This window comes from Sciurus vulgaris (genome assembly GCF_902686455.1).
Source record: "Sciurus vulgaris genome assembly, chromosome: 16".
In the NCBI taxonomy this organism is placed as follows: Eukaryota; Metazoa; Chordata; class Mammalia; order Rodentia; family Sciuridae; genus Sciurus; species Sciurus vulgaris.
Genome location: NC_136477.1, coordinates 52,890,472 through 52,918,116, shown reverse-complemented (window position 1 = coordinate 52,918,116; position 27,645 = coordinate 52,890,472). Strand labels below are relative to the sequence as shown.

The following is a 27,645-nucleotide window of genomic DNA, read 5'->3' as shown; positions in this document are numbered from 1 at the left end:
CTGAAAGCAAAGAAGTCTATTGAAAAATGTAGATTTATTTACGGATTGGGCCACAGGTTTACAAAATTAAAACCAAGCAGCAGTTTTGAGCTAGCCATACCAACTAGCTGAACTAGACTGGTTATCCAGTCTTATCAGTTCTTTCTTCTGGCCAGTCAGCACTGTAGTAAGCAAACACTTGGTAAGGCATATGGAGACATATTTATAGTCTATCTGAGAAACTGACTGCCAGACAGTCATCTTTACCCAGCTGAAACATCCCTTTTTCCATGGGCTGCAACAGACAGGAATTGAGGCCTACCAACTGTTACTTCCCACACTGTTACTTTCAAGGATTTCCTGAGAAATGCTTATAGTTCTAAATTCTAGTTTACTTTATATTTGAGATCTCCATATGTCTTCGGATTAAGCTGAACTTGCCTGTTGGATCTGGAATATACCATTTCTCCCAAACATCGGTATATGAAGCAGTTCTTCCCCATGGTTTAAAGTGTCCATTCCAATGGAGTAATTTGGCAGCCTTTACAAACTGAGGTGAATACCGTTTTCCAGCACTGGAACCTTAATATTTAGAGAAAGAGCCAAATGATTGATTGTACCTGTCAAACACAAGGCAATGCCATGCCAAACAACTTGAAACAGTGATATGTCCCATTGCTGAGGGTAGTTCCTTCCTTGGACAGTTAATTCCTTACTAGCTTAGGCAATTGGTTAATTATTTCTACTTACCAAGATGGCGGACATTCCACATAGGGTCAATGGTGGAATGCTGCTGATAGAATACAATAAGCAAAGGCGGTGTTGTGATGCTGCCAGCCAGTGTTCTGCTGTACAATCCCTCTCTTGTAGGACAAACAACAAATGTCAGTGAAAAATACCAACTTCTGTTAGTCAAGATTCTCAGGGTTGAAGTAAGTTTTCAACTAGGCCAGTTATATACTTACTCAACATTGAGTTTCATCCATTTCTCCAACTGGTTGGTTATATTCTGTCGTTTCCATTCTGTCAGGTTTGCAACAAAAACTCCAGGATTAAATGAGCAGGTGCTGGCTTTCATGGAAAGTTTACGAATTCTTTCCTTTTTATAGTCAAGATAGCCAATGTAATTGTACTAAAAACAAATGGAATACATATTCTTGCTGCTTCAAACAAAAGATTAGTAATTTTACAGCCAGTTAAGAAAACAGCTTGTTAAACAGACTTTTAAGGTAATTAGCAAATAGAAGTGACATTGGAGATTCCAAGACAGAATGAAACCTAGATACTGACTTATTTAATCAGATATTCAAAGAGAATTGTGTTAAAGTCTATGAACCCACAGAAAAGAAGGCGTGAGTTGGGTTTGAAATAACTGGGGAATGTAAGAAACAACAGAAAAGGATGAACTCCCTCCTTTTTAAACCTTTAAAGGGAGTGGGGTATCTAGTATAATTTACTTGGTTCCCTGCTCCACGGATAACAACTTTAGTAGAGGTTGAATCACAATCTTCTGAGAATGCAGCTGCATGTCCTGGCTTCAGTGGTGTATTGTACAGGGCAAGAATATCACCTAAAATGGATATAAAGTGTTAAGATTAACATTTCTAGTTGCCTTGGGATTCCCCATTCCTCCCACTTCTCCCTATGGTGATCTTGTATAAAAAGACCATAAATAAGACAAACACTACTGCCCACAATCTGGATGGAGAACAGCTCTCGTAACATTATTTGGTACCTTGTACAATTACATCATCATCCATGTATATGGCCTTCTTTGCACTGGGAACGAAAATTGGCAAGTAGAACCTTGCAAAGGTTAGCTGAAAAAGGAAAGAAGTGTTGGCATAGGATAGTGCCTATACTTTGCTTTTTTGTGGTATTATGGATGGAACCCAGAGGCATTCTACCACTGAGCTACATCCTTAGCCCTTTTGAGACAGGGTCATGCTTATCCTTAAACTTGCAATCCTGCCTTGATCTCCCAAATGGCTGGGATTACAGTACATGCCACCACACCTGGTTTATGCTTTTATGGGAAAGTTCTCAGAACCCTTGCACTAAATAGCCAAAGGACCCTTAGAACTGCCAAGGCTTGGTCGCCAGGGCAAAACTTGCACTATACCCAAGTTATCCAGGAATTATAATTTCCTGATACTCCCAAGTATAAACAAGGATGCATGGAACTCACTGGTTTCATGGACTCCCCCTGGTCAGGATCCTCCTTTACTTTCCCTTCCAAAAGTTTAGTGTCAAAATTCACAATTTTGTACCTGATGCTTTTCAGGGAACCACTTTTCAGCCAGGACCTGATTTAAAACAAAACATTTCAGTTTTAAATATTCATGTTTCTAAACCATAGCCTTACCTTTGTGCTTTCCTAATGAGAAAATAACATGAAGAGAAATCCTAGGGACCAAATGGGTGTTTTCAAGCTCCTTTATCTCTAACACTTGGTTTTGTCATCTGAAATGAGGTCTATTCCTTCCAAAGTCCCTCCTTGAACCAAGATTCTATGGAAATTCTCTTGTAACATAAAACTACTGAGAAAAATGATGGAATTGAGAACATCCCATCATCACATGAACCATTCAATTCTTAAACTTCCAAATACACTGTGAAGAAAATGAGCCAAAGTGCAACAGTAGTGAAAGCTAATTATGTAAAGCTAGTAGTCAATCTGTTACCTATAGAATAACTATTGATTCACCTAATAACCCTAAGTAATGTATCCATTCAAGTCAGGTGTTGTTAAGAAAAGCCAGTGTTTCTTGAAGAAGCACTGCATTTTTTCTAGTCTATTCCCAATCAGCATTCTGAAGACACTGTTATTTCAATGCAGTACTCTGTATCTTAGATGGGGTCTGAGTTGAATTTCAAGTATGAGAAAAATCACAACTTTTCATTAAATAAGTCATGAAGAAAGCCACAAGGACAGAAGTGTTTTACAGCTTTCACAAATATTTAATCTGTTAGGTGGTTTCTTAGAATAAACCTAACAAATCTTCAATTATTTTCATGGATGACACTCCATCAAATTGAGTTTATATTATACACAGCAATTAAAATAGTTAATGGCTAATTACTATGTGCTAGGTGCTTTATATGCTTTCTTATTTACTTGGCATACTACCTGCTGAGTTGGATGTTTTTACTCCATACAAATGATGAAATGGTTTCCAACCTTTCCCCAACCACCCTGGGCTAAGATTTAGCTCAGAATCTGCTCACAACCTCACCCTACCATCTGGCCATTGTTCCTGAGTGTCTTCCCACTATAGACTAGAAATAGAGCATATCTATGAGATAAGGAATTTATGATTTATAAATGACTCCTTCCTTCTTTGAAAGCTGTATTACCAAAACAATAACTGGAGCTAACTGCATAGTTAGTTCATTTACTCCTGGCATAGCTCTTTATCATGCTACCAGGGACATGCTTTGATACAATTAGATGGAAAAATGTATTATGTGCAGCTTACATGTGTATAACAGTATAAATACATACACACACATAATATATACACACATATATGTGCATATATGTGTTTATATATTAAAACAGTTCCTGAATTGGCAGCTGGTCTACTCTAGAGCATCCAAGAGAAGCAGAATCATTTGGTAAGCAGAGCTCACCGGAGATGGTCTGCTGTGTCATTGAGTGTAACAATGTAGAAAATCACACTGGAGCGAGTATTATGCTGAATGCTGTTCATGGCTGCAATGGCTCCCCCAAGCCTGTCTTCAGATGCTGCAATGACCACAGGAATCTCCTCTTGTCTCCTGTCAACTGCATGTCGGGGAGCATTTGGGACAAAATCTATGGGCTGAAGCCCTAAAATTCCTGAATCTGAAAAGAACATACAGGAAGGAAGGCACTGTGATACAAACAATCTTATGAACTGAGTAGAGTCCAAGACAAGGAAAGAGGTAAGGTGATATTATGGTAACCAGTTTACCTTATTCTCTTCCATTAAACTTTAAAGTACAGCCCAGAAATTATTTTCCTGTATGCAACCAAGCTTTTGCAAAAGTGGAAGAAAGATTTTAAAAATCAGGCTGACAACAATGATAAGACTATTAGTAATAAAGTATCAACACTTTTCTAGTTTGTATTGTAGCAATGTGTTTCAAGAGCCTTACGGTACATGGCTTTGGCCCAATCATTTGGGTTCCCTTGCTATCTTAAGAGGCCAAATCTAAAAAGTAATCAAAAGTCACAATTTCAGTTGGGATATAGCCTGGTGGTAGAGTACCTGCCTAGCATACACAAGGCTCTAGGGTTGATCCGCAGCAACACCAAAAAAAAAGTCACGATTTTATTCATAATTGTAAAACTTAGAAATAAACTGGGAAGGAAAAAATAACAGAATGAATCAAACATCATTACCCTATGTAAATGTATGATTACAAAAATGGTATGCTGTTACTCCATGTACAAACAGAAACATGTATCCCATTTGTTTACAATAAAAATAAAACAAAAAAAAAAACAAAAAAATAAACCGTAAATGTGCAATCCACAAATCATTTAAGTAGGTATGAATTCAGTATTAAATGGGATAGGATCAGAATGTTTTCTGTGTTGCTGGGTATAGAATGCTGGGCCTTGCACATGATAGGAAGGTGCTCTATCATTGACATCCCCAGCCCCATGATCAGAATTTGAGTAGAAAAAGTTTCTGGATTGGAGTAGAAAACTGAATTAGAAAACAGAATGTATTACACCCAGTAACTGCAAGTACTATTCTGTAAACCTTCCTTCTTACCTTTTGTAATAGCCCCCTATATCTGTTGTTTCCACATCTGTGAATTCAACCAACCACAGATTGAAAATGAAAAAATTACTGAAAAAAGAGGCTTGTTTTTGTTGTTACTACATAAATACAACATAACTGTTTACATAGTATTTATACTATATAAAGTAAATCTAGAGATGCTTTAAAGTATACAGTAGGATGTGTGTACATTATATGCAAGTACTATGCCATCTCACATGAGCATCTGAAGATTTTGGTGTCCTAGTCCCCATGAATACAGAGACGACTACATTCATTCATTTATTCTGTCACTGAACATTGGGTATCTACTGTGTGCCCAGCAATACATAGGCACTGGGGTTACAGTCATGAATAAAACATACAAATCCCTACCATCATAGAGAAAGAACAATAACATAATATGTATATTTGTGTGCTGCATCCATCAAAAAAGTCTGAAAGTTATGGTATTTTCCTGTGGAAACAAACTGTATGACATTAAAGAGTTTCTGCCATCATGATGAAATGCTTGTGATAAAATCACATGGGAAAAAATGTCATATGTATAGTTTAGTATAATCTTTGTAGGAAAAATACACAAGAGAAAAAGATTGAAAGTTTACGTAATTATCTCTAGGCAATGAAATCACTCAACTAATATTTATAACTAATATTGATTGAACACTTCATATTAGTCATCATTCTTAGGCACAGGAGATTAAAGAAGTGAACAAACTGCCTTCACAAAGCTTGAATGCTATTTCCCTTCTAATTTTCCCACCAGAAGCATGTATTACTTTTTATTTGCATATCATTATGAAACATGCTACCAGGATTGGGGTTATAACTCAGTGGTAGAGCATGTGCTTAGTTTGCAAGGCCCAGCACTGGAGAAAAAGAAAAAAAAAAAGCCCACCAATACAGCAACAAAAACAAAAACATGCTGTAAATAGTCAGTGAAAGTTGGGGAAAGCTAGTATACTCTTCCTTCAGGTAAACTGGTGGATAGCAAGCAATACAAAAAGTGATTTTTGACTAACACCCTGAAGCCTCAAACATCCCCCAATACCAAGGAAGAGAAGTGCAAACAACTAATTTAAAATAACTTGTAATTATACAATGATTTTTTTTTAAATTTAGCTGCCAACTGGGCATGGTGGCGCATGCCCGTCATCCCAGTGGCTCAGGAGGATCTCAAGTTCAAAGCTAGCCTGAGCAAAATCAAGGGGCTAAGCAACTCAGTGAGAGCACCTCTAAATAAAATACAAAATAGGGCTGGAGATGTGGCTGAGTGGTCAAGTGCCCCTGAGATCAACCCCGCCAAAAAAAAAAAAAAAAAAAGCTGACAAGCCTTTATTTTTATTTTATAACAAGAGTTCTACCCTGTGGTTGCTTAAGTCAAAGGACACTCACAGGTGAAGGAAAGTAACCAGATGACACTCCTAATGACCAAATCATGCATCAAATATCAGGGTCATATGCCTGCTAACATCTTCTGAAACCCTGCTCTGAATTGTAAGCAGATGGCAGCCCACAGTGGCCCCTCTAAGGCCTCTAATTCAGATAAAACCCTTAGCTAACAACTTGCAATACAAGGAGAAAAGCACAGGAGGGCACCATAAGAGCACAATGAGTACCCACTATGCCTGTTCCCAGAGCCTTTCCTAGTTTCTGTCAAGGCCAAGAAGAAAGCTTTCTTCCCGTTAACATAATGATGTTAACTTAGGATGTGGGATACAGGGAACTTCAGGTCCTCAACAAATTCCATGACATTAGTAAGGGTTCCCATACCTGAAACCTCATTCCTTAGCAAACTGCTCAGGCCAAGGAAGTTATGGTGCAAAACCAGTAAGAAGAGAACAACAGCCAGGACCAAAATGACGATGTTTACTGAAATAGATGGGAAAAACCTGCATTAAGATCTCTTTACCTTCAACTAGGTTATAAAAAACAACATAACTTGCAGAAAGAGCATACCTTTACGGAATGACATCTTTTTCTTCTGTCTTATATAAATACTAGTTATTAGCCCTACAAAACAAAATCAAGCCCCAAGTCAGTAAGTACATGAGAATGGCCATCAAAAGGTCAACACTTTTATTCAGGTAGAAACAAGAGGTATATATGACATTCTGCCAATAACTCATTTTGAATCGATAGTTTCCAAGAAGCCAATTTGGGATCCGAAGTCCTTATGGTAGTCCTAATATTTAAAAATAACTTGTAGAAATACGTAACCTTAGCCTTGCACGTTGTGCACCACCACAAGATGGAAAGCAAACAAGTTCTATCAAGAATACCTAGAGTCTAACAACTATAAAGATATTTCAGAATGAATTTACACTTAAAACTCTTATTTAAATTTGATGTGGGCTGCTGAGTGTGGTGCTACACACCTGTAATCACAGCAATTTGGGAGGCTGAAGGAGGAGGTTCACAAATTCGAGGCCAGCCTTGCTAACTTAATAAGACCATCAGCTTGGGGCTGAGGCTGTAGCTCAGTGGCAGAGCACTTGCCTAGCATGTGTGAGGCACTGGGTTTGATCCTCAGCACCACATAAAAATAAACAAATAAAACAAAAGGCATTCTGTCCATACTAAAAAAAAAAAAAAAAAAAAAAAAAAAAAGACCCTCAGCGACTTAGTGAGACCAAGTATCAAAATAAAGAATAAAAGGTGCTGGGGATGTTACTTAATGGTAAAGTGTCCCTAGTACCAAAAAAAAAAAAAAAATAGACTCAGTTCTCTGCGCCAAAGTGATGCGAGTTTACAGTGTTGTTCTTAAACATTAAAAATATGCAAAAAGAGAGAAAGCGAGAAAGAGACACTGACTGACTATAATCCCAGTGACTAAAGATGCTGAGACAGGATCACCAAGTTCAAGGATACCGTCTCAAAATTAAAAATAAAAAGGGCTGGGGATATAGCTCAGTGGTAAAGCACCCCTGGGTTAGATCTCCAGTACCCACCTCCCCCGGAAAAAAGACAGAGAATTTCTTCTTCCTGAGCTTTCATCTTTGTTGGTTAACTGCCCCCTATTAAGAAAAGGGTATCCAATATTGTCACTGTGCCCTGGCTAGTCCTCCCAGCTCATCTCACCTTTACTTTTTCAAAACAAATAATTCCATGGAAACAAGAGTGTAGATGAAACTAAATTTATTAAACAATTAAATTTTTACAACAATCTCTGTGAAACATTTCATTAAGACAGACTATGCATCCAGGATATTGAGAAACCTTTAACTCTTTTTTTAAACTTCATCTTCACCTATAACGGTACCTTATATTTACATAAAGCAATTTATTTTACACAGCATTTTGAAACATTTCTAAGTATCAAAGTCTGAATTAATTTTAATCTAGGTAAACTGTGTCGACATCTCAAGGCCTTTCAAAAGAGGAGAAATATATTCAGGTATTTAAAAACTGGGATCATAGGCCAGATAACAAATTTGGGGGAAAGTAATTGACTCCTAAAGAACAATCTAAAACACATACGCATGCTCACATACATCATTTCTTTCTAGGGCAATATACATGAAGTACATTATACCAATGAACTTTCTTCTCTAAAGAAAACACCTTAAATACCCTAAGCTATGTGTCTCTAGCACATTGTGGGCTAAGCCTTACTGATAGAAGCTGACAGACTGGGAGCTGCTCAGATAAAACATCTGCCTACTTTGAGCCAATTTCTACCTAGACTGGATAAACAACCTCACTAACAAATCCCTGCTAGTTATTGGTACAAAGGACAATATGTTTAGCATGTCAACTTTTGGTAACAGTTACTTATAGGGAGCACTGTATGTGGATCGAGACAGTTACTTATAGGGAGCACTGTATGTGGATCGAGAGGCACGTGTATTTGTGCTACTTCAGTTATCTGGACATAAGGAAAACACAATTCCATCAAGTAGTTCAGAATGGCAAAAACCATTTGCTCCTAAAACTCTTCAACAAGCAAAATGCCAGTTATCATAAAGTTATCATGAAAAAAAAAAAAAAAAAAAAAAGATAACCACTCTTCCCACCTCTCAACACCCAGGTGATCCACAGGCCCATTTCTCTGCCTCTCTTCATTTTAAACGCCTAGAAAGAATTTATTCTCTAGCTCCATCTCCTGATCCCACCCCATGGCTTTTTTTCTCTTTTAAATTTTTTCATTGGTGCATTATAATTATACATAATAGTGGGATTCATTGTAGCACACAATATTCTCCTTTTTAGCCTCCTAATCACACTGTTGTTCCTACATTCAAAATGTTTTTGCACTGGGCATGGTGGTACACACTTGTAATTCCAGCTACCTGGAGGCTTAGACATTAGAATCGCAAGTTGGAGGCCAGCCTCAGCAACTGATTGAGATCCTATCTCAAAATAAAAAAGTGCTGGGAATGTAGCTCAGTGGTAGAGTGCCCCTGGATTTAATCCCCAATATGGGAAAAACAAAACAAAAACAAAAACTCTGGTGCAGGTCAGCAAAGATTAGTCATCCTTCGGACCGCTCCTTACTAATCCCCTCAGAGAACATCAGGAAAGTTCTCAACATTCTTCCTCCTTAATTATCATATTGTCTTGTTTACATGCCTATTCTGTCTTTCCTGACTACAATGTAAACTCTATGAAAACAGGGACCACAATGAAAATGTCTACTAATATATCCTTGCCATCTACAACAATGCCTGGCAAATGGTAGTATGCCTGTGATGTCTGTTTAAGGATCTTGCTAATCTGGGAGCAAGAATAGTTCTCTGCTCAAGAAAGAAATGGCAATTTTTGGTAAAAATCATGAAAACAAACTCCAACATAAAGAAAAATATAGAGCTCTCTCTCTCAAAAGGAACCTAATAGGCAATTTCCTTTCCCCCTATCTTTATAGTTCAAATCACTTAAGATCTCTAAATGGCCATCCTACGATGGGCCCCTGAAGAGAGACAACCCAAAGGGATATGTCTATTTAAACGCACAGGAAGTTTGTTCAAATACACGGAGAAATCGAGGGAGCAAAGGAAGACCTGTTTTTAACTCTTGCCCGTCTCTGCATCTACCGGCTACAGGCACTGGCTCCTTCTGAGGTTGGAAAAGTGTCAAAGGAAACCATTTACTGGAGGGTAGAAAGAAAGGGCATAAAGTGCTTAGATAGAGCCACTTTTTTCTACCCCTTCACTGCAGAGCCCCAATTTGACTTTGAGGAGTTATGAAGCCTCCCAGGTCCCATCCTGATCTGCACCTCCCTGGGCTGCCACATGTCCTCCACCTCTCTCCCCCAGTGCTAACCCAGCTGTCATGTATTTCTGCGATGATATGGCCGTCTGCCTTGACATATTTGGGGCTGTAGGAAGGTAAGAGCTTGGGCTTCGTCGCACCCGTGTGCTTGGATGCCAGAAGTTACGGCTGCCTCTACATACACACCAGAGAGGCGACAGAGCCAGGTGGCCCCAGAAGGCCGGGTTTCCAAAACTATCTCTCAACGTGAGCGCCCTGCCCAGCTCAGTAACGGCGGGGGGGGGGGGGGGGGTTCCAAGATTTTAAAATACCCAGCAGCCTTAGAGGAGCCCGGGGAACCCTTGGCCCGTCTGTATCGGGCCGGTGAAGCCCCCAAGCAGGCCAATGGGCCGAATTTGGGTCCCCCTGGGCGCAGGCTCTTTCCGCGCTGTTTGAGGGGCGGCCCACCACCTGGTACTCCCCCTAAAGGAATTTCCTTTCTCTGGAGGATACGGCCCGGGGTACCTCCACTAAATTCTAGGGGTCGATAGAGGACCCTTAGGCTAAAGAGTGACGAGGAGATGGTGTGAACCTCCGGGGTTCCAAGCCGGGTTAAGACAGTCCCTCAAGTCGGTCCCCTCAGCCGCTTTCTGCGGCGGCCCTTACCTGCTGGAGGAGGAGGTGGAGGAGGAAAAGGAGGAGGAGGAGCCGACGCCCGCGCCCCGGCCCGCCCCGCCAGCTCAGCGCTCCCACGGCAGGCCCCGGGACCTAGCCCGCTGCCCGGCCGCCCTCGTCCTCTGCACTCCGGGTAAAGTCCTCTTGCCCGCTGGTCCACGACTTCCGTAGTAGCCACGTCGTCTAACAACCCCAAGCGGGCCAGCGGCCCTAACCATCAGAGGGTCGCGCCCAGCAGGCGCCGTGGGGCAGCCCCGCCGCCGGGGTCCTCGCCGAAAAAAGGCCGTCGCCATGGAGACGCTGCGCGTTCCGACAGCAGTTAAGCCGCGGAGTCGCGGTGGATGGCAGTTTGCCGGGTCCAAGCCGTGGGTCCCGGGACTGGGCAGCATTGACGGCGAACTCCTCACGGGCGCGTGATGCCTCAGCCCGGTCATCGCCGTCGACGACTCAGTCTTCGCGGACGGTGCGCCAGGCAGCGACCCACTTCGAAGGCGCACGTCGCCTAGCGATGCCGCGGGGCGGGGCCACGGGCTGTCCCGGCTCGCGGGACACATCCGTTTCCGGGGCCGCGGCCATCACACTGCGCGGCTCTGCTCGCTCACCAGGCGAAACACGTTATCAGACTCTAAACGCTGCGGTCCTTCAGTGTAGATCGCTTTCGCTCCGCCGTTCGTCTTCTCGGTCAACCATGCTGGAACATCTGAGCTCGCTGCCCACACAGATGGTGAGGGTGCTGCCAAAGGATCCCCGCACTGGAGCCTAGCGGCTTCGAAGCCCTTGTCTGAGTACAGACCCGGTGCTGCGCGGTTCCCAGCCTGAGGGATTACAATCCAACCTCTTTCGCGAATTGTGCCTCTCGAGTCCTCTTCCCTTCCCCAGAAAGGATTCCCCCTGCCCTTGTTCCGTTGGGATGCGCAAGCTCCCCCGGAAACTCAGAATTTAAACCCCCAATCTTAGTGTTTCCAGTTCCGAAGTGATGAGTTCCGTGCGGGAAGTGTACCTCTTTGGTAGTGGAACCAATTCCTTTTTTTTTCTCCGTTACCCCTAGGATTACAAGGGCCAGAAGCTAGCTGAACAGATGTTTCAGGGAATTATTCTTTTTTCTGCAGTAAGTATTGGTTTTACATTTAATCTTCGTTTACCGCCCCCCACCCCAAGCTTGACTGTGTTTAATATACTTTGTCTCTAGATAGTTGGATTTATCTACGGGTACGTGGCTGAACAGTTCGGGTGGACTGTCTATATAGTTATGGCCGGATTTGCTTTTTCCTGTTTGGTAAGAAATCTGTGGATGTTTGGGTGTTAGTGGCAACATAAGTTTTCTGAGTTGGGTTGCTTTGATTGCCCCTGAGAACCACAACCAGCTCTTCTTTCATCTTTCCTAGTGTTTCTCCTATCACTGAAAAAGTAGAATGTCAAATAGTGTCTGGTGGTGTAAGCTGCACACAGGGGTACATCTTATTCCCTTTTGGCACACAAGAGTCAAAGCTAGCAGGAATTTCTCACAGTGCTCACATTGCCTCCTTCACCTTCTTTTAGGTCTTGAAGCCATGTATATAAACAGTAAGATTCCCATCATCATATTGTGTCCTGTCTGGACAGTGACTCAGAACTTCCACAGGAATATCAGTTGTTTTGTTTACCTTTAGAATAAGAGTCACTTGGGAACCAGGTATTATACATAATGGTCTTTTAAACTTTTAACAAATAATGTATGCATTTTTCTTTGTTCTGGCCTAGTTGACACTTCCTCCATGGCCCATCTATCGCCGACATCCCCTCAAGTGGTTACCTGTTCAAGACTCAGGCACAGAAGACAAGAAACCAGGCGACAGAAAAATTAAGAGGCATGCTAAAAATAATTGATTTGGGTTTTTATGATTTACCACCTGCTTTTGTTTCCAGTTGCTTTCATATACAAACATGAGCTGAAACCACCTGTGCTCTTACAGCACAGATGTGTATAGATTTAGTTCTCTTTATATTTCACTTCTAACCAGTTGTGTTTTGGTTTATAAATATTTTAGACCTTCATAATCTTGTTCTGAAATGGAGAACAGAAAACAAAAGTATGCAGTGTTTCTTTCAGGTATGCATAAATAATGAATAAATGCCTCATAAAAGTACAATTTATCAAAGCTTTATAATTCATCAAGTTGTTAAACTGTTTTAATGTTTCCAGTTAAAACTCACACCCATGTCTAAAGGGCCATAGGTTGGTTGGTCTATAAGTTTGTTAGTAAAACCTAAAGTTGTGGTTCTAAAAATATAAGCACCATTTACTTTCTGTAGCTGTAAGTTCTTAGTTTACTATTCTTAAAAATAGTTAACACTTCTGAAAAAATTTACTAATGTAAATTTGTGATAAAGTTAACATTTTAGTAGCCCTAAAATAAGAGCTGTTGTTAAGCAGAAAACATTTAATCTGTATTTTTCTTAAAGCGGACCGAAGTGAAAACCTACAAAGCTATAAATTCCTTCTAATGTAGGAATGGGAGTAGGAGGATTTTTAAAAGTAATAATATATTTCTCAGTACCAGGATATAGGACTTGCAGATTATGAATTTAAGAAAACATAGCAAAGACAATACAGCAACACTGAGTTAATTTTTTTTTCTTTTTTTTTTTTTTTTTTTTTTCGGTGCTGGGGATTGAACCCAAGGCCTTGTGCTTGTGAGGCAAGCATTCTACCAACTGAGCTATATCCCAGCCCAAATATTTTTTTTAAAAGGTAAGAAAAATCACCCTACAATTCCAGCTACTCAGGAAGCTGAGGCAGGAGGATGACAAGTACAAAACCAGCCTCAGGAACAGCAAGGTCCTAAGCAACCCAGTGAGATCCTGTCTCTAAATAAAATATAAAAAAAAGGGCTGGTGATGTGGCTCAGTGGTTAAGTGCCCCTGAGTTCAATCCCTGGCACCAAAAAAAAAAAAGATGATGAAAAGTAAATTAAGCATTCAAGAAAAAAGAACCACAAAATAACCAAAACACAGTAGTATGAAAACTATTTCAACAAGAATAAACAACATGAGAATAAGAAATAGATAGAAATGTATAGATCAGATTCTTTTGATTCTAAAAAATATAATTAGTACTACTTTATACCAATAAGTCAGAAAACTTAACTAAAATCAATGACTTGAAAAATGTGGATTTCCAAAACATGCAAGAAGAGGTAAGCATGCAGGAAGATCAACAGTTTGCCAAAAATTTGCTCCCACCGAGTACTGATGGTCTTAGGAGTTCTCTGGCAAACCCCAAAAGTAAAAATAAGAGCTCTCAGAAACTGAACTGAGAACTGCAAGGGCAGAGAGTATTGTTTTATTCACCACAATATTCCTAGCTCCTGACATGGCACCAGGCACATAGGAAAAATTAAATAAAAACTTAAGCGTCTGAAAGAACGTTTTTATGTGTGTGTAATTTTCAAAGGCACATTTTTATAGAAACTGAAAACACCTGGAACAGTATTCATTTTTAGAGTCTCTTGAATACAGAAGTGAAAATTTACTAATCAAAACTTGATGAAAACTATTAATAAAGGGTATGACTTATTAAACAACTAATAAAATGTGATATAAAATCCTACATTTAAAACATGGAAAGACAACCAATATCTTGATATACATGAAGACAAACTTCCAGAAACAAACATTATATACATCCTTATGTATAGCCAATATAACAAAAAAACTTCACTGATGGAGAAATCTTAACAAAACTAGTAGGTGAAAACATAATGATTTACAAAGCCAAAATACTTTAGATTTAATTCTTTATACCCTAAATGAGGCTCATATTAAATGAAAACATTAAACATCAAAATGTAAAAATGGGATCTAGCTCCTCAAATACTACAGAGAATTTCATTTTCTTTAAATCTATCTCTAGAATAGTGAATCGATTTTTTTTCTTTTAAAAACTGCTTTTAAAATGGCAGATTTTACTGGACATATGTCATTTGTTTCTCTTGTTTTTATCACTATAGTACGATATAAAACTTCCAATCCAATGTTTTATGGTCCTGTTTTTAAGCTAATTAACCCCTCAAAAAAATAAAGTTCTAGATATAAAATTGAAGTGGTTTAAGGCTCAGTAAACAGTAACCAAAAAAAATTTTTTCCTCATAAAGGAATATGAGAGTCAAAGTTTTTTTCTTTTGTGAACTTGCTTCACATTACTCTGTTCTGTCCAATTGTTTTCCAGTAAGAAAAACCCAAAGATGTAAAAGGGTGGTGAATGGCTTTATAACAACTTGTTTTTTAAAGCCTAATCTTTGAAAATAGGTCTTTAGATCTGGCAGAGTAGAACAGATTCTCAAAATTTCACATTTTCTTCAAAAAATTTCAACTGGCGAGCTTTCACACTGTAAGTTGTATACTTTTCACCCATGTGCTCTTGTAAACGTACCTATTTTGGGAAACAAAAAGTAAATCAGTATGTAGTAGTAAAAATAGTTTCTGTAATGTTAGAAGGACTTTCATAAGCATGACACCAAAGGTAGAAACCATATGGAAAAATACTAATGGTTCTATTTACATAAAAATTTAAAAGTTCAAGGTATTTTTAAAAGTCATAACAAAAGAGCAAAGTAGGGAAAAGATTTGCAGTGTTCATGCCAAAGGGTTAGTAGCATTAAATAAGGAGTTCTTAGAATCAATAAAACCCAATTATACTAAGATAACAGAATTGATAAAAACAAACTCAATCTCATACATTTGCACAATAGTAATACAGATAACAAATTAGCAAATACATAAAGTTTAATCTGTCAGGTGCGGTGGCACACCTGTAATCCCAGTGGCTAGGGAAGCTGAGGCAGGAGGACTGGGAGTTCAAAGCCAGCCTCAGCAACTTAGCAAGACCATGTCTCTAAAAAATATAAAATAGGGCTGGGGATGTGACTCAGTGGTTAAGCACACCCAGGTTTAGTCCCAGGTGCCAAAAAAAAAAGTCAACCTGATAAGTAATCAAAAAAGTACCGTACGTGAGCTAGGGTTAAGGGATATGACTTGGTGGTAGAATGCTTGCTTGAGGCCCCGGCACCACACACACAAAAAATAAAAGTACTATGTGACTTTTAATGTATATTAAAGCAACTCAGTAAGACTGTCTCTTAAATAAAATACAAAATGGGGCTGGGGATGTGGCTCAGTGGTCAAGTGCCCCTGAGTTCGATCCCTGGTCCCCCCCGACCAAAAAAAAGAAATGCTTGAAATTAAAAGAACAGTATGTTAAACAGGTATCATGCACCTCCTGATACATACAGAGGACACATGATTTTTATAATACTCCTGCTAAAAAAACATAACTTCAATCTATTCATGAGGAAACAAAAATCCAAACCAAGTGACATCTCATAAAGCACACAGGCTATATTCTTCAGCGATGTCAGAATCATGAAAAACAGACATAAGAAGTGTTCCAAATTAAAAGACATAAGCAAATATAAATGAAATCCTGATTAGCTCCACATTTCACATGACAGCATGAGGAACTCTGCAGACACCTAAGTGAAAGTGGTGAACATTATTTTAAAAATCATAAGTCTAGAAATGATCCTAGGGCATACAGCATATGAAGAAATTTATTCAAGAAAATCTTAAATCTGTATGAACAGTATGTGAATCAAAACCAACCACCATTTCCCTCTCCCAGCCTAGTGCAACCAAAACTATTATAGATTGGTGAAGCCAAGAACACAGGCCTCTTTCCCAGCAGCTCCCTGTTGAAAGGCTATAGCTTCCTGGGATGGGCAGGACATTGGCATATCTCATGCTACTGCCTGTTGAGGCCAAATTTCAGGAAAGTACAGCCAAGAAGCAGGAGCTCTTCTACCCAGCCCAGATCTGTAGGAGGGAGGCTAAGAAGACCAGAGGCTACTGTCTCATCCCACTCCTACTCCCAAGTGTACATCCAAAAAAAAAAACCCACATGAAGAAGTTCACAGCAGCATTATTCATGAAGTATTCCACAAAAAGTAGAAACTACCCAAATGTCTACAATGAATATATAATGAAATATTATTTGGCCACATGAAGTAATAAAGTCCTGATACATACTACAACATGGATGAATTTTGAAGACATTATGCTAGATGAAAGAAGCAAAATAAATGACCACAAGTTTTCTTATGACCCCATTTATTTTATTTTATTTTTTTTGAGGAGGGGACTGGGGATTGAACTCAGGGACACTTGGCCACTAAGCCATATCCCCAGCCCCATTTTGTATTTAGAGACAGTCTCACTGATTGCTTAGCACTTCACTTTTGCTGAGGCTGGCTTTGAACTTGTGATCCTCCTGCCTCAGTCTCCCAAGCCGCTGGGATTACAGGCATGTGGCCACCATGCCCATCTCTTATGACCCCATTTATATGAGTTTTCCAGAATAGGCAAATTTATATACAGAGAAAAATATTCATGGTTGCTTAGGGTGTTGGGATTTAGGAGACAATGGGGAATGATTGCTAACAGGTACAGTGATTCTTTGGGGTAATGAAATGCTCTAACAAAGATTGTGGTGATGATTGTACAACTCTGTGAACACATTAAAAACTATTTAAATGTACACTTTTAAATAGGTAAATTGTATGGAATATGAAATACAGATCAGAAAGTTGCTAAGCAAATTTTATAACATAAGCAGTTTGAAACAGCTAATAAGACACTTACCTCTCTCTCCAATTCATCCTCCTCTTCTAAAAGATCATATACCTGCTCTAAAAGCTGAACTCCCAAGCCCCTGATGACATCCGCTCTCAAGACTTCAACTATTCTCCTGATCTTTTCAGAACCCGGCATGACAGCTAAAAAGCAATGACAAAAATAGGAAATAAGTAACATACTTTCAATACTACCAGAACAACACAACAGCTCAATGTTTTTTAAAAAACTCTTGTTAGGCATGTGGTACACACCTATAATCCCAGCAACTCAGGAGACTGAGGTAGGATTACAAATTCGAGGCTAGCCTTTAGGATTAAAGGTAATATGCCAACAGCACAATCGGGAAACTGAGGAAGGAAGATTGTGAGTTCAAGGCCAGCTGGGCACCTTAACTGTAACTCAGTGGTAGAATATCAAAATAAATTTAAAAAAGGTATGGGGATGTAGTTCAGTGGTAGAACACCTCTGGATTCAATCCCTAATACTGAAAAAGCAATAACAAAAACAAAAAATTTATATATGAATTAAGCTTCATGTCTCACTACCATCTCCTAACCTAAAAAGAACATTAACTGTCTAACTTGAAGAAAATTCACACAGAAATTCCAAACATTTTACATAATGTTCATAAGAGTTATTGGGTTAGTTACATTTATTTTTAAAAATTAATTTTCATGCAACTTTTCAAGTATATCTGTTGCATGAAATGAGGTTACCTTTTATGGTGATATCCAAATGAAATTTTGAAAAAAACCAATATATAAGTATTAGCTCTTTGTTTGACATATTACTCTAACAAACACATTTTCTAGTTTGCTGTAAAAGAATAAACTGATCACCTGAAGGCAGCTCTTTAAATTGGAGTTCCTCTGTCTCTTCTGCAACTTTTCCATGAAGCACCAGCGTGTCCCGATACTTTCGATGAAGTTTGAATTCTGACACTGGATTTGGTAATGGGAGATCTTCACAGCTCTCTTTAGAATCCAATTTAAGGGTCTCAGTCATCAATTGTACCAAGTCACTCATTTCATTTGTATGACTTTTCCTGAAAAAAAAAAAAAAAAATTCCCTTATGTTATTTACTTGACTTTGAGAATTTTTCATTAAAAGTTAGACATAGCCAGGCACAGTGGTGCACACCTGTAATCCCAGTGACTTGGAAGGCTGAGGCAGAAGGATCACAAGTTCCAGGTCAGCCTGGGCAACTTGGTGAGATCCTGTCTCAAAAATAAAAAGAATTGAGGATGTAGCTGGATGGTAGAGTACTGCTGGGTTCAATCCCCAATACCACCACCCCACCCCACCATACACAGAAAGTTAGATGCAATATGACATTTAGGGAGTTCTGCTTCCTAATGTCCACATAAGCTCATACCTACTGACCTTTCCACAAAAATAACTATAAACTCCTTGTAATATTAAAAAATCAAAAACAAAAAATTCATATATGAAATGGAGAATGAACAAGATTTGCAGGCAGAGTCTAGAAGAGTTGACACTTTTTAGCCTAAGGGCAGTCATAAGTAGCACAGAGCACCAAAGAAAACCCACAGTCTTTCTGGCCTGCAGAACCAAAGGACAGAGTTGAAGACAACCACACCTGTAGGAAATAAGAGCGGAATCTTGGAAAGGAGAGGACCTGAAAGAAACAGCCCTAGATTCTGCCCAGACATTCTGCCCCATTTCCAAGTAACTTAACTACATCCAAATACAAAGCTCAAGAATTCTTAAAGAGGGCTGGGGTTTTAACTCAGTGGTGGAACATTTGTCTAGCATGTGTGAGGCACTGGATTAGATCCTCAGCATCACAACTAAAAAGAAAAAAAAAAAAAAAAATACAGAAATACTAGCCCCCAATGGGATAAATTCACAGGGTCTGGCATCTAGTCAAAAATTCCACAAATGCAGAGAAGCAGGAAAACATCACCTATCTGAGAAAAGAAAAAAAATTTGGTTAATAGAAACAGACCCAGAAGTGATACAAGTGACAGAATTAGGAGTTGAGGACATTAAAGTAGTTATTATAAATATATTCCAGATAGCCATGGTAGAGGAAAACAAATTAAGGAGAGTCATAGAAGATATAAAGAACACCCAAATAAAACTTTTTTTTTTTTTTTTTTTTTGGCGATTCTGGGATTGAACCCAGAGTAATCTACCATTGAGCTACATCCCCAGTGCTTTTTATTTTGAAATAGGTTCTCCCTAAGTAGCCCAGTCTGGCCTATAATTTGCAATCCTCCTGCCTCAGAATCCCCGGTCACTTGGACTACAGGTGTGTGCCACAGCATCCAGCCCAAATCAAATTTCTAGAGATGAAAAATACAATGTGTTAATGGGATAGGATTAACAGATTAGACAGCATAGAAGGAAAAAGATTAGTGAAAGGTATAGCAACAGAATCTATGAAAAAATGAAACAAGAAGTAAAAAGAATGGACAGTGCATCAGTGAGCCTGTTGGACAACTTTAAGTAGTCCAATATATATGTAATTAGAATCCCAAGAGGATGAGAGGAGGTCCCAAATAATTTTGAAGAAATAATGGCTAAAACTTTTCAAAATATGATGAAAACTATAAACTCATAAATTTAAAAAGATATCCTATAAGAATTCTGAATGAAAATTAGATGTATTCATAGAAGAAATATTTTTAGTTCTAGCATGTACCACAAACCATTTATGATATCAATGAGAGTACTCTAGGTCAAAATACCACTGTAAATGTACATTTAGGATAATTCAATCAGAAAGAGTTTCTGGAGGGAGACAGAAAAGTAAGAACTTACCCTTCCCTGGAATCCCCATCTGACTTATCGGTTGAACTTGTAGAAGAACTTAACTCATCTTCAGACAGGCAATGAATCAGTTTCCTTTCCTATTAATGTTTGGGAAAAAAATAAAATTCCACATAAAAACACAATTAGAATGTTAATACATTAAATAGTCTTTTATGCAAGACTAGAACCAAAATATTCCTACATGCAATTTAACAGGAGAAACAGATATAAAAATTGAAGTAACTTTGATGCCCCATGAAGTTCACAAGTGAAGCCTAAGGAACATCAATAGGTGAAGTTTTACAAGACCTTGAGGACTCTGTGAAGAAATCTCCTCTACAGAGAAAAGTGAAGGACTAATTCTAGTGTCTCAACTCCCAAGCAGAAGGCTTGTCCCATAAAAAATGTTGACATTTTTAAACTAGGTAGAATGCCACCTAAATCAAGGCAATTTCAGCTTGCTCACATATGAGATCATTACAGTGCTTTAAAGGATTACCTGATATAGTTAACACAAACCTCACAACTTTGGGAACTGGAGATGGCAGCGTCAATTAATGAAATAATAAATGATATTGTTACAGAAACAACACCTTCATTATTTTCAAAGGGCAAGATAAATTAATCCCCAGGGTATTACACAGAAAGGTGAACATGGGTTAGCCACTCTGCCCATTTGGCCACCAGATGGTGTCCCTACCTCATCCATAAGCAAGAAGGTAAACTAAACTGGCACAAACAGAACACTGAGGAATGATGATTAGCAAATGAAATTAAAATCTAGTCACACAATTGGGTATTATATTGGTAACACTGCAGAGTAAGGAAAGTATTGAGTAGTGGAAGCTCTTAGGAAGTCTTGTGTTAAATATTACCTAAGAAAGACTTTTTAACTACACAGCCAATTGTTTGGAAGAATGCCTGAAAACTATACCCTTAATGGGTCAAAAATATCCTTTTAATTATCATTTACCAGTTCCTTTCTTTATCCAGAGAGAAAAGGTATAACTTAACCAGCCCAGTCCCTGAAACAAATGGAGCCAACATTTAAAAGGTTTACTGTATTAGGATTCCCACACGTAGACATGTCCACTTTTCCCCTTTGGAGGGTGCAAGGCACCTGGGTGATGCTGCAGTCAGAAGAGAACTGTCGGGCAGGGATGGGTTGGCTTTCCTCCTGCAGTTTCCCTGGCCCCGGTGCACTTAGAGATGGTCTCACTGAAGGGCCTGAAAAAATGAATACCCCCAGCAAATGTTTTTGGTGGGCTGGTATCAACTGAAGAGGGCTTTGCCCTGGATACAGAAGATAACCCAGAAAGAGCCAGCCAGAAATAACTCAAAACAGAATATTCATCATCGCTCTTGTGTCTTGTGTCAGTTCAAACCTTAGTTCCAGGTTTACCAGCTCTGTAACCTTGGGCAAGTTACTTAACCCCTCAGAACTTCAGTTTTTTTCCCCTGGCAAAAAAAAAAAAAGGGGGGGGGGGGTAATGCTGCATATCTTTGGCAATTACTATAAATATGAAATGAGATAATGCCCTTAGATATTTACTATTATGCCAGAGACACAGTTAGCATTCAATAAATGGAACCTGCTAATATTATTATAGATAACAGTAATAGGAATGTTAACAGCCCTGAGCCCAGGGCAGCACCATTCTCCTGGCTTCCTCTCTGTTCCTGAGAAAAGAGTACATCTCTGACCAGCACACTTTGGACATGGGAACAATTTGACCATTCACTTGATTTCCAGCCTGAAATCTCCCAGGAGTGACTGCCACTCACAGCCCTCTTGTTCTTCTTAATATCTTCTATCTCTGATGATAGGTGTTCCAGATTCGACAGCCTATGACTTTTTTGTCTCTTTCCACAATTTTTATTGGTGCATTATAGTTATACATAATGATAGGATTTGTTTTTACATATCCATACAAGCACACAATATAACAATATAATTTGGCCAATATCATTCCCCAGCACTCCCTTTCTTCTCCACCTCTCACTTCCCATGATGATTTTTTTTAAAAGGATAAGAAACTTTAAAAACTCTTAAATTTCCCAAATGGATTACTGCTGCTTGAAAGTCTTAACACCTCACAATCAGAACCAGTGCAATGCCCAAAAGCCAAGCCATAACTGCCATTTAGATGAAGAAAAGAGGTCACCTTCACCTGAGGGGAACATCTCTTCCTGGGACTGCTTTAATCGCCTCCTTTCCCGGGCTGATAATGGTCGATCCTTTAAAAGAAAGTCACAGAGTCATTTCCATTCCTATTCACTGTTCCTGTAAAACCTACACTACAATGCATGACTTTCCTTAAAGAAAAAGGGCTTGCACTGGACTTTAAAGGAGAGGCCACTGGAAACCTATCCACCTCTCAAGGAATGATCACACCCTCATTTCTGGGACATGGTCATTTTTGGAAAGGCAAAAAGGGACTTTTTGTATTTGGAATCTTAAATTCAGAATTTACATGGTATCCTTAACTAACTGGAAGTGACTATTTCTGAAACCACAGAATTTGTCCATTTCAATCAAAACTTTTGCTGAGAATCACAAATCTGTCCCAGGGTTTGGCAAAAAAAGCAGGGCTAAGATGCTTTAATGCAAAACTTCACAATATTTGGAGGAGCTGGGTGTGGTGGCACACACCTGTAATCCCAGCAACTCAGGAGCCTGAGGCAAGAGGATAACAAGTTCACGGTCAGTCTCAGCAACTTAGTGAGGCCCTCAGGAACTTAGTGAGAACTTGTCTCAAAATAAAAAATTTAAAAAGGAGGGCGGGGTGTTGGGGATGTGTCTCAGTGATTAAGCACCCCTGAGTTCAATTCCTGGTACTGAAAAACTTAAAAAAAATAGGTGCAGGATTTTATAACCAAAAAGCTTTAAAAGGTTTTTAAAATATCCAACATATATTCCCACAAACCTTTTTTTTTTCCGTGTATATGTATTCCTGGGGATTCCCACAAATCTTTGATAACATCTCACTGCTTCTTGAACTGCTCACAGACCCAGTGACCATTCTACTTTGGTTTACAGCATTTTGTTGTGTTGATATGATAGCCACTTTTCCAACAGTGGGATGAGAAGGCAAAAGTTGAGGAGGTGCCTGTTGGAACTAAATTAATTTAAAGGGAAAGAGTATCAGTTTTATATACGGCACCTCCAAAGTTTCCCTACTGGAAAGTTTCCTATTTATTTGTCAGTAGTTTGCCCTTAATAACTTCAAAATATTGCATTATTTTTCTTGTTGTTTCTTAGAGATTCTGTCAAAAGTGAATAACTAAGAAGTTTATGGAGAGAGGGTACCTATGGAAGTTACTTAAAGTAGGGAGGTATTAACAAGATATTGTGCAGAGAATGAAGGAAGAATCGTACATCAACATAACAAGAAGGGCTCAAAGATTTACCCATGTTAGCCTGTTCCTTTAACTCTCAAAATGACCTATCCGTCTTTACTGGGGAAGACAAACATCCTCACTGTATTTCCAACTTACTGATATTTGAAAACTCATAGTAAGCATCTTATCCTTGCTCCCTGCTCCCTCCCAGTACTGGGGATTGAACCCAGAGAGGATCTACCACTAAGCTACATTCCCAGCCCTTTTTTTATTTTATTTTGAGACAGAGTCTTGAAGCCAGAATTAAGGACAGGCAGTTAGTGTAGAACAGATGATCGGGTCTGATGGAGAAAATGGAGGCTGATTTGAGTCAGGTTAGTTGGAAACTGCCCCTGGGAGATTGGAATGTTCCAATCTCCAGTCCTTTGATACCACTTCTCCCAAAAAGGTTGTTAATGAAGGAACTCCTGAGCAGTCAGAGAGCAACACCCCCTGGGCTGCCCACCTCCCTTCCTGCCTAGCACTCCACCCAGGCCCTTCCAGACTAGCTGCTCACCTCACCCCACACCCCAGCCATTCCACTGACATATCCCAGTCACTATGCAGGATGGGGGGAAATGAACAACATAAGGGAGAAGAATGCAGGAGAACAAAGGAAACTTTAGTTTATAAAAGGGGCAGGGTAACTTACCAGCCATGGCCCCCTTCTCCCTCCTGGGAAAAGTCTTTCAATAAAACCTGCTTTATATGCTCGCCTTGGCGTGCTTCTCTAATGTTCAAACTTAAACATTTGAGGAAGCAGAACCGATAACCGGCGATTTTCAGTCTCACTAAATTGCCCAGGCTGACCTGGAACTTCCAATCCTCCTGCCTCAGCCTTCTGAGTAGCTGGGATTATAGACGTCCACCACTGCACCCAGCTACTCCTTGTATTTCTTATGTGCGTTTTTGGCCACCATTAATTGATTTAAGCTTCCCAGAGTCTTGTCTCCTAAACATCATAGCACTGCAAAGAGATCTCTGCTGACCTGGCTCTTTCCCCCACTGTGTTCGGTCTGTTCTCTTTTCTTCTGCCGTCGCTGTCGAGACAGGGAAGGTTCACATCCAGAGTTGTGTGGCTGTAAACCTGCATGGATTGTGCCCTGTTTCTCCATAATACATTCACCATCAAGTTGATCCTTAAAAGCAATTAAACAAACATACAAAAAAGAACCTCACAGAATAATGAAATAGTGTTCTAAACTTCAAATGGCCAAATATCTACTTTCAAAATTGCAAAATGAAAATGAAAAAGAGCTCTCTTTCTCAAAATGAATGCTTATTTACAGTGCAACAGGCAAAGACAAAATGCTGACATCATCCAAATGTTCTGGATTCTTTTTCTCTTGCTCCAAATAAAAAGTATTGTTTTAATTAAATTACTCAAATTGTGATTAACCTGATACTACTTACCTTTAATTCAGTTAAAAAAAAAACTTCATCAATCACCAGCACCACAAAAAACAAAAAACAAAAAAAAAAACTTCATAACTTTTAATAGGTTTTCTATTCCAAAAAATGAACAAATGTTCTGAATGGAATCCCATTTAATATACATTTACTCCCCAAATAAACATTAGTTATTTGGATACATACTAAAATGTACAATGAAAAGAGTAGTAAACTTGGAGTCAGATGGAATTAAATGTGAGATACCTAATCTCCCTGAGCCTGGTTTCCTCATCTAAAAATGGGTTCTGATCACTGCTCCTACCCCACGATATTATACAACTGTGCCTTGGTATTTGTGGGGGATCAATTCCAGGAACTCCTGCAGACACCAAACTCCTCAGATGTTCAAGTCCCTTATATAAAATGGCATAGTATTTACACATAATCTATGCATATCCTCCCAAATACTTTGTCATCTCTAGATTACTTACACCGTCTAATACAATGTAAATGTTGTGTTATACTGATTGTTTAGGGAGTAATAAGAGGGAAAAGGTTTGTATGTGTTCAGTAGAGATGCAATTTTTCTTTTTCCAAATATTTTCAATCTGTGGTTGGTTGAATCCACAGGTGTGCAACCTGTGGATATGGAAGGCTGACTATATTATTGTTTGAGGTCAGCTGAAAGCAATTGGAACTATGTCTGGCACATAGATACTCAAAAAATGGGAGCTATCAGTGGCAATAGTATGATAAATTCCTTTTAAGTTGTAACAATCACTGCAGCCTTAGTATTTGATATAGATAGCTGATTTTAGAAACTAATCTATAAAACAGATTCTTATATTTATTTAAAAATTTTTAAACTATCAGAATATCTATGTTTTCAAGATGGACACTAGTAACTGAATATAATTCAACCAACACGTTTTTACCAAGAGGCTACTCTGTGGTACATTTTAGACCATTATAATAATTTAGACCATTATTATTTTAGGACATTATCATTAAAACAACATTTTTAGGTCTCTGGCAAATGCAAAATTATGGATAACTTAAGAATATTTTCAAGAGTATATCTAATACTAGACATAAATGATAAATTTTACATTACTACATAATAATTAGTTGAACAAAGAGACAAAGGTAATAAACAGGAAGGGAAGGAAGGAAAGGGAAGAAAGGAAAGGGAAGGGAGGAAGGAAGGAAGGAAGGAAGGGAGGGAGGAAGGGAGGAAGGGAGGAAGGGAGGGAGGGAGGAAGGGAGGGAGGGAGGAAGGAAGGAAGGAAGGAAGGAAGGAAGGAAGGAAGGAAGGAAGGAAGATTGATTTCTTTATTGGTGATTAAGTATAGGGTATTCTGAATAAAAATTATATATGTCCAAGAATTACAGGAACAAATGACTCATGGTGCTTCTCCATGAAATCCATAAAAAAAAATTATCCCACTTTATAAAGAAGAAAAAACAACAAATCAATAGGGGAAATACTGGACATAATTCTCTCAAAACAATAAAAACAATCTGCTCTAAACGCCTGGTGTAAGAAACAGATTTGATCAGAAATAAGACAAGAATACTGACTCTGACCACTTCTAATTCAACATCTACTAGAAGTTTTAGGCAGGGCAATCAGGCAAGAAATGGAAATAAAAGGAATTCAGATTGCAAAGAAGTGAATCTATATCTCTATTTGCAGATCACATGATATTCAGAAAATCCTAAGGAGTCCAAAAAAAAAAAAAAAAAAAACCCACAATTATTAGAACCAATAAACAAGCTGGGCATGGTGGTACAAGCCTGTAATCCCAGCAACTCAGAAGGCTGAGGCAGGAAGAGTGCAAGTCTGAGGCCAGCCTCAGCAACTTGGTGAGATTCTGTCTCAAAAAATAAATAAATAAGGAGGACTGGAGATGTAGTTTGGTGGTAAAGCACCCTTGGGTTCAATTTCCAGCACCAACAAAACAAAACCAAACAAAGAGACAAGTTAAACAAGATTGTAGAATACAAGATCAATTCTTCCATATAAGCAATGAACAATCCAAAAACTAAAGTATGAAAAATAATTCCTTTTACAATAGCACCAAAAACCAAAATACTTAGAAATAAATATAACAAAATAAGTTCAAGAAACTGAAAACAATAAATATTACTGAAAAAAATTACAGAAGATCTAAATAAATAGAAGGTACATTTAGATAACAAAATTCTGCAAATGATCCTCAGATTCAAAATAACCCCTATCAAAATCCCAGCATGTTTTGCAGAATTTGTCAGGATAATCTTAAAATGCATAAGGAAATGCAGAGAGAATCCAAAATAACCAAAACAATTTTTAAACATAAGAATAAAGTGGAGGGCTGGGGCTGTGGCTCAGTGGTAGAGCACTCGCCTAGTATGTGTGAAGCACTGGGTTCGTTTCTCAGCACCATATATAAATAAATAAATAAATAAATAAATAAATAGGTCCATCAACAACTAAAAAACTATTGAAAAAAGACCTAAAAAAAAAAGAATAAAGTGGAAGATTCACGCTTTGTGATTTTAATATTTACTATAAAGCCATGATAATTAAGACATGTAGATAGATATATATATCAATTGAAGTCTAGAAATAAACCCTTCCAATTTATAATCTATTTTCAACAAGAGTGACAAGACAATCTGATATAAAATAATGAAGTTGAATCTCTTCCTATTACACACATGAATGAACTCAATATGGATTACAGACCTAAATTAAGAGCTAAAAGTATACATTGAGGAGGAAACATAGGAGTACATCTTCGTGACACCAAAAGCACAAATA

The 27,645-nt window shown here is 38.7% G+C and overlaps 3 protein-coding genes across 15 annotated transcripts in view; 1 reads left to right on the top strand and 2 right to left on the bottom strand.

Moving 5' to 3' along the window:
- Positions 1–15: 15 nt before the first annotated feature.
- GLT8D1 (glycosyltransferase 8 domain containing 1) lies at positions 16–10,740 on the bottom strand. Of its 3 annotated transcripts, XM_079115747.1 has the most exons (10): positions 10,611–10,740; positions 6,714–6,767; positions 6,528–6,626; positions 3,613–3,826; positions 2,168–2,285; positions 1,715–1,799; positions 1,437–1,549; positions 945–1,111; positions 730–842; positions 16–561 (listed from the first exon to the last, which is right to left on the bottom strand). In XM_079115747.1, the coding sequence occupies exons 2-10, from the start codon at positions 6,727–6,729 to the stop codon at positions 371–373; spliced, it is 1,116 nt and encodes a 371-aa protein (XP_078971873.1). In that variant the 5' UTR covers positions 6,730–6,767; positions 10,611–10,740; the 3' UTR covers positions 16–370. The 3 variants fall into 3 exon arrangements, with proteins under 3 accessions (XP_078971873.1, XP_078971874.1, XP_078971875.1); XM_079115749.1 differs by having other exon boundaries at positions 453–840; XM_079115748.1 differs by lacking the exons at positions 6,528–6,626; positions 6,714–6,767; positions 10,611–10,740 and adding an exon at positions 3,936–5,517.
- Positions 10,741–11,120: 380 nt separating this feature from the next.
- Positions 11,121–12,831, top strand: SPCS1 (signal peptidase complex subunit 1). Its single transcript, XM_079115752.1, has 4 exons — positions 11,121–11,343; positions 11,668–11,727; positions 11,809–11,895; positions 12,360–12,831. The coding sequence occupies exons 1-4, from the start codon at positions 11,128–11,130 to the stop codon at positions 12,483–12,485; spliced, it is 489 nt and encodes a 162-aa protein (XP_078971878.1). The 5' UTR covers positions 11,121–11,127; the 3' UTR covers positions 12,486–12,831.
- Positions 12,832–13,525: 694 nt separating this feature from the next.
- The window catches only part of NEK4 (NIMA related kinase 4), a 39,385-nt gene continuing 25,265 nt past the window's right edge, over positions 13,526–27,645 (bottom strand). For 5 of the 11 annotated variants that reach the window (XM_079115717.1, XM_079115718.1, XM_079115719.1 and 2 more), the window contains 8 exons: positions 24,437–24,586; positions 22,994–23,185; positions 22,232–22,304; positions 21,127–21,293; positions 20,076–20,164; positions 18,128–18,333; positions 17,295–17,428; positions 13,526–15,030 (listed from right to left, as the gene is read on the bottom strand). In XM_079115717.1, coding sequence (XP_078971843.1) covers positions 14,938–15,030; positions 17,295–17,428; positions 18,128–18,333; positions 20,076–20,164; positions 21,127–21,293; positions 22,232–22,304; positions 22,994–23,185; positions 24,437–24,586 — 1,104 coding nt within the window. In that variant the 3' untranslated portion in view covers positions 13,526–14,937. The remainder of the gene's footprint in view (positions 15,031–17,294; positions 17,429–18,127; positions 18,334–20,075; positions 20,165–21,126; positions 21,294–22,231; positions 22,305–22,993; positions 23,186–24,436; positions 24,587–27,645) is intronic. The other 6 variants (XM_079115715.1, XM_079115711.1, XM_079115713.1 and 3 more) reach the window with 5 other exon arrangements.

Coding starts and splice junctions, on each gene's coding strand:
- SPCS1 (XM_079115752.1), top strand. CDS start 11,128: ATGCCGCGGGGCGGGGCCACGGGCTGTCCCGGCTCGCGGGACACATCC. Junction 11,728..11,808: donor GAATTATTCTTTTTTCTGCA/GTAAGTATTGGT, acceptor CTTTGTCTCTAG/ATAGTTGGATTTATCTACGG. Junction 11,896..12,359: donor GATTTGCTTTTTCCTGTTTG/GTAAGAAATCTG, acceptor GTTCTGGCCTAG/TTGACACTTCCTCCATGGCC.
- GLT8D1 (XM_079115747.1), bottom strand. Junction 1,112..1,436: donor TCCGTGGAGCAGGGAACCAA/GTAAATTATACT, acceptor ATTTGTTTTTAG/TACAATTACATTGGCTATCT. Junction 562..729: donor GTGGAATGTCCGCCATCTTG/GTAAGTAGAAAT, acceptor CTAAATATTAAG/GTTCCAGTGCTGGAAAACGG.